The 6,023-nt window shown below is 56.5% G+C and overlaps 1 protein-coding gene across 1 annotated transcript; it reads left to right on the plus strand.

Moving 5' to 3' along the window:
* The first annotated feature begins 1,175 nt into the window (after positions 1–1,175).
* On the plus strand, positions 1,176–2,913 carry SMIM32 (small integral membrane protein 32). Its single transcript, XM_033409868.2, has one exon. The coding sequence runs from the start codon at positions 1,825–1,827 to the stop codon at positions 2,134–2,136; it is 312 nt and encodes a 103-aa protein (XP_033265759.1). The 5' UTR covers positions 1,176–1,824; the 3' UTR covers positions 2,137–2,913.
* Positions 2,914–6,023: the final 3,110 nt, after the last annotated feature.

Here is a 6,023-nt window from a genome sequence, read left to right on the forward strand (position 1 = left end):
GAGCTCGCAGAGGCGTTTCTCCTGGGCTGAGCTGGGCTTTGTGGGAATGCGCTCTGGCCGAGGATGGCCTTGCACACCTTGCTTGCTCTTGTTAAGCCTGTGGGCAGGTGCGAGGTGCAGTGGGGAAGAGGCGAATAACGAACTCATCTTCCCACAGGTTCCTGCAGCCGGTGCTCACCAAGCTCTCCCACATCCTGTACCCCTTGATGGGGGAAGGAGGTGTGGGGGAGGGAGACAAGGCTGTGACCTTGGCTGACCCTGTAGGGGTCTCAGAGTTGGGACTAGGGTGAGGACTGAGGTGCCCAGGGTGCAAAATGGAAGGAGGCACACTCCCTCCTGACCCTGCACTTGCAGAACCTTGAGGGCGATTGCCTCCTTGAGCTTCGTGCCAGACCATGACAGTCCAGGGCAGTCAGTGCTTCTTGAAGAGTGCAGGGGCTGCGGTGGCCAGGCCACTGGTTCCCATTCTAATCTGGGGGGCTTGGAAAACTTCGCAAAGGAAGTGAAGAGTGTGGACTCCTGGAAAGGAGACACCCCTTGGTTCTGCTGACTGCTCACCCCTGTCCTGGCCACCAAGCCTTTGCCAGGGCTGCCAAGGGCAGGTGGGCCATTGCCAGCATCACGTCTTCCTCTTGCCCTCTGTGCCTGAGCAGAACAGGCCAAGGGCGCTGATAAAGTGAGCTCATGGTGGGGAAGCACATGTGTCCTCAGCTAGAGAGGAGCCTGGGCCCACGGAACCAGCCCCAGCTTGTCTGGGAGCCCTCTGCCCTTACCCAGGGCCTCCCTGCCCTCCCCAAACTACCCAGTCTTGGGACTTGGAGCCAACCAGGCTGTGCCTGGAAGGAGAATGCCCACAAGAACAAAAACAGGTATCCATGCCTATCTGAGTCTGGTCTCTGAACCGGTTGGCTGTCCATATTGTCTCTATTTTGCGTGTGTCTCTATTCTCAGGTCTGTAATCGTCTCTTTGTCTGTCTTTCCATGACCCTGTGTTTTTCCTCCCTCCCTCTCTGTGTGTCCTTCTGTCCGAGAGTGATGTGAGGCCAGGCGCGGCGTGGGGGGGGGGGGGGGGGGGGCTGTGCATACCTGTCCTCTCTCGCTCTCATTGGTTCGCAGCCGCTCCCCGGGGACAGCCGCCGCCAGTCCCGCCCCCCTCCAACCCCCCCACCCCCCGCCCTGGACCTGAGCGCGCGGGCAGCCTCAGAGCTCAGTCTCCAGCTCGAGACAGGAGCGCAGCAGCCGAAGCCAGCGGGGACAGGTTCTCCGCACACCGGGCATCTCAACAGGCACTCGAGGCTGCAGAATTGCTCTGAGACTCAGCGGCGGCAGCGCGGCAGGACGCGGAGGACTCCCTGTCTGCGCCCTCTGTGCACTCGGCTTCTGGCGGCGCCCAGCAGGAATCCCGAGCTGCGGCCACACTCACCACTCAGCTTTCGCCGCCGCTGTAGCCCAGGGGCGCCCCGGAGCCCGGAGCTCACCGGAGCTGGGGTCCGAGCTGAGAGGGCGGCCGTAAACCCGGGTCGCTGATTCGGGACCGCGGGTTGCGACGGCGAGAAACCCGAAAAGTCCGGGGGTCGCGGGCGCGGAGCCGTCCAGCTCCGAACCGTGGGGTCCACCACCCCACGGGGAGGGCAGCTGAGCGCGGCTGGCTACGGAGCGGCGGCGGCCCGGGGGCTCCGCGGTTCCGGCGACCCCGCAGGCACCTGGCTCACGGTCAGTCACCCGTAGCGGGAAGAGCAGGGCACGCCATGGAAGCGCGGGGCGGCGCCGGGCGGCGCAAAGCGAAGTGAGGCGGTCGGGCCGGGGTCGGCGGCCCCGCGGGCCATGTACGGCGACGTGTTCAACGCCACGGGCGGCCCCGAAGCGGCGGTAGGCGGCGCGCTGGCCCTGGCAACCACGGTCAAGGCGGAGGGCGCTTTGCCGCTGGAGCTAGCTACCGCGCGCGGGATGCGGGACGGCGCGGCCGCCAAGCCCGACCTGCCTACCTACCTGCTGCTCTTTTTCCTGCTGCTGCTCTCCGTGGCGCTCGTCGTCCTCTTCATCGGCTGCCAGCTGCGCCACTCGGCCTTCGCCGCGCTGCCCCACGACCGCTCGCTGCGGGACGCCCGCGCGCCCTGGAAGATGCGGCCGGTGTAGCGGCGGAGCCAGCCACGCCGGCAGGCGCCCGGTGCCGGTCTCGCCACCAGCAGTCGGTGTGAGCCAGGCAGGGTGCATCTGACGCCCCTGGGAACACTGCGCCCTGACCCCAACACCCTTCCCGCCCTCGAGCAGCACCCTGGGCGTCAAGGGAGTAGGAGGCGTTAGGAGGCTGTAGAAGGTCCCGATCCTCGTGGCCGCAGGGAACTAAGGTTCTGCTTCCCTGGAGGACTCTGTCTTCCCTGGAGGACTCTCTCTTCCCTGGACAGCGGGCCCAGCTGAAGGGGTGGGGGGGCGGGCAGGGGGTGCCTTCCTGCAAGACGGCGCTCCTGCCCGTACAAGGGAGCCTTTCTCGCCGCCCGCTGACTTCCCTACTTTGCATACCCAAGGGGCAGGCGCTGTGAGCGCGCAACTACCCGAGCGCGCAGCCAGCCCGGAGCTGCCTGTCCGGAGTCCCCGGCCCTGCAGCCGTCTTCTTACGGCTATTACCACCTCTCCCACTCTTTGCACCGAGAGTCCCACTAGGATCTGAGTGTGAACTCAGCCGGACTTGGGAATGATGGCTCTCGGAAGCTTCGTCCCCTGGGGAAGGAGGGGACTCGAGTTTCAATGGGTCCCGCCCGGGTCTGAGGACCCAGTTTCTCTGCCCGCACGCGCAAAGGGGAAGCCGGTCTAGAGGCGCAGGGTCCCACCTGCAGCACCCTGTGGTCAGGAAATAGTGTCCTCCATCTCCAGAGGCCGCATTTCTACAATAAAACCTCACCGAATTAGACCCAGTGCTGACGACGCTCTGGTCATTGGTTGCGCCACTTGGGAAAGGGGGATAAAGGGCAGGGCGATCCTGAGCTGAGGCTGAGACCCAAGCGCAGCGCGCCTCCCACCTCCCTGTGGCCCAGGTCAGTTTTAATGATGCTTGCTCCTCTCCAGCTCCACCTTTCCCCAGGGTCAGTTACTTGCTCTGGCAAGTGTCTTCCGAGTGGGTCTCAAAGAGGAATTGCTGCCTCATCTGCTGAAAAAAAAAAAATTCCCTCTAATAGGGCTCCATGGAGACCTTCCCTGTGGGGTGGTTCCTCCCACCTGGCATCCACTCCGTCGCTCTCAGAGCCTCTCTGGGCCTGAGCCCTTCCAGGAGCCTTTTCTGGACCAGAACCACCTGGTGAAGGAAGGGCCTGAGGGTCAGGCAATGGGGGCAGCTGCTCAGCACTTCTGCCCAAGGTAGACAGGGAGGCCAGCTCTGGAAAACACAGCAGGAAAGCAATGGATGAATAAGCCCAGCTTGGAGGAGCAGATTTCAAAGAACCTGAGAGGGAATAGAAAGAATTGTGATAACCTTGACCATTTTCAAAGTTAATCTAATTCTAGGGAGAATTCTTTATGGTGGTTTAAAAGTTTCAGGAGTCACCTGGCTCATTAGGACACCGGAGCTTAGAGAATGTTTGACTTAAAGGAGATTTGGTAGATTATCTAATCGAGTAGTTTTAAACCATTTAGGGGTCACTCCGATTTTGAGAATCTGAAGAATACTAAGGACGCCTGTCAGGCAAAATGCATACAGGCACACAGTGCTACAAACTTTTTGTGAGGGTTGACACTGAAACCCATCTAAGGACCCCAGCTGAGGCTGGGAAAAGACTTGCTACGGCTCCAGTCTCAGGCTAGGGCTCCTCACCACCACTCCTCCTCAGCCAGTGCCCAAGATCCCCTCCTGCTCCTATCCCATGAAGCAGCAGAGATGAGCAGCTGACAGTTCATCTTGGGCTTGATTACCCATGTCTTGGAGAGCTAACACCAACCAAGCCCTAATGGAGCTAATTCTATGATAACCTCACAGAACAGTTTGGTTTTTGGAAATGTAGCTAAACCTTTCTAGCCTATAGTAATGGTAACTCAGCTAATCCATGTGACCCTTGGTTGCAGAGAAGACAAAATGGAATAAATTTTAAGGAGGTATGAGAGCCCTGGCTGGCATAATGAAATCACACACTGCTGATATGCGGGACCCTCCAGCTTTAGTCTGGGGTCTGTGAGGGGTAAGAGACTAATGTAGAGATAGCGTATTCCGCCTCCACATCTCCCCATGGATAGATCTCAAGGCACTATGCAGAGTGGTCAGAAGCACAAGCTCTGGAGTCTGTCTGGCTTTAAACCCCAGCTCCACTGCTCACTGGTTGTGTGACCTGTGCAAATTACTTAATCTATCCTAGCCTGTTTCCTTATCTGTGAAATGAGTATTATATCACCTAGCTCTACAGGGTTGAATGTCAAATGATATAATCAGTGTAACATGCTAGCACTCAAATATTAGCTGTTATTGTAACTGAGCCTTAGGCTTGAGGCAGCACTGCCGAAGGGAGAAGCTGACCCACAAACAGGATGTGCTCTCACCACAGCTCTACTGTGACCACAAAAAAATGCGGGGGTGGGGGGGATTATCAGTGGACTTCTGGCTTAGAGGTCATCTGAAGTTCCTGGACCAGAACCAGTTGAAGCCAGAGTGATCCAGGAGGTTCTTGGGATCCCGTAATACAACACTGTCCCAAGGCAGCAAGAGGTTAAAGCTAAAAAATGCTAAGATGGAGATAACTTGGAAACCATCTTTCTGATGTCTCTACAGGGTTTCAGTGGTCTTAGCCACCTCAGCCAAAGGTTTGCCCACTTCAAATGAACAGGTACTTCTGGAAGAAATTCCTAAGGAATTGCGCCGTGTAGATCTGGAATCTAGAAACCAAGCAGGGTCAGTATGAAGAACTGGACTAGAGTTCTGCTTTTTGCCAGGGCTGTGACCCTAAATAATTTCATTCTCATCTCTAGGCTAGTGTTAGACTAGTTGAGCAGTAATGGGTCCTTTGTCATGTGGGACCTAGACCCAGATTCTCCTCTGGAAAGGATGTAGCTGAGTTCATGTCTGTCTTCTGCTGATATGCAGGGTAAGTGGACTATAACGTGGTAACTGGACATTTAGATGGGTATCAGGAAGGTCGATCTATGCACACACATTCTCCTGCCCTTTGTTCTTCCACCAAGCCCATGATGTCTTGGAATTACCTTGGAAGGGCTGGGCCTGCAAGCTAAATTGAGGAATAGGACCTATGACACACATTTTTGGGCTGCTCTTCCATAACCAGTCACTGGGGCAGGAGAGAGGGTTGAGAAGACATTTCTGATGGGGAGTAAGAGGGTGGGTAGGGTGGAAATTAGGGAAGTGGTTAAAGATGCCAGGAACCAGGAGAAGCAGCATAATGTAGAGACCAAGAGCCAGAGTCCTGGAGCCCGGTAACCTGACCTTGGCCATCCACTCCATGCCACGCTCATGCTTCTCGATTTCCGAAAACCTGCTTCCTCATCTGGAAAATGGAGACAATAACAGTACCTGGCTCACGGGATTTTCACCATTGTGGGAGACATTGGAGGTAAGGCGTTCAGCTCATGTTTGACATGTGGTAAGTGCTCGAATGTGAGCTATCCTTATTATTCGCCATCAGGGTGACCATTTCAAAAGTGTTTGCAGCAGCAAAAATAGCAACTGCTTTCCCTCAGTGACTAAAATTCATCACCTTTCCATATAAATTAGACCTTCCTCCAGTCTTCTCCATCTCAGTAAACTGAGCCATCATCTGGTTGCCCAAAGTAAAAAGCACATGGTGGTCATCCTGACCCTGAACTCTTCTTCATCTTCCCATGTGCAGTCCATCCTAGACACCACTCTGCTCCATCTACTCCCCTCCATCTCCACCAACGTGACCTGAATTCAAAGCCCAGCATTCACTTCTGCCTCTCTCCAAAGCACGCGTCCGATCCCAGTATCTGCCTCCAGCCCCAGCTTACACTCCAGTGGCTTCTCCTTGTTCTCAGGATTTAAAACAAAACTCTAACCTTGGCCTACAAGA

Source organism: Orcinus orca, chromosome 3, assembly GCF_937001465.1.
Source record: "Orcinus orca chromosome 3, mOrcOrc1.1, whole genome shotgun sequence".
Classification (NCBI taxonomy): Eukaryota; Metazoa; Chordata; class Mammalia; order Artiodactyla; family Delphinidae; genus Orcinus; species Orcinus orca.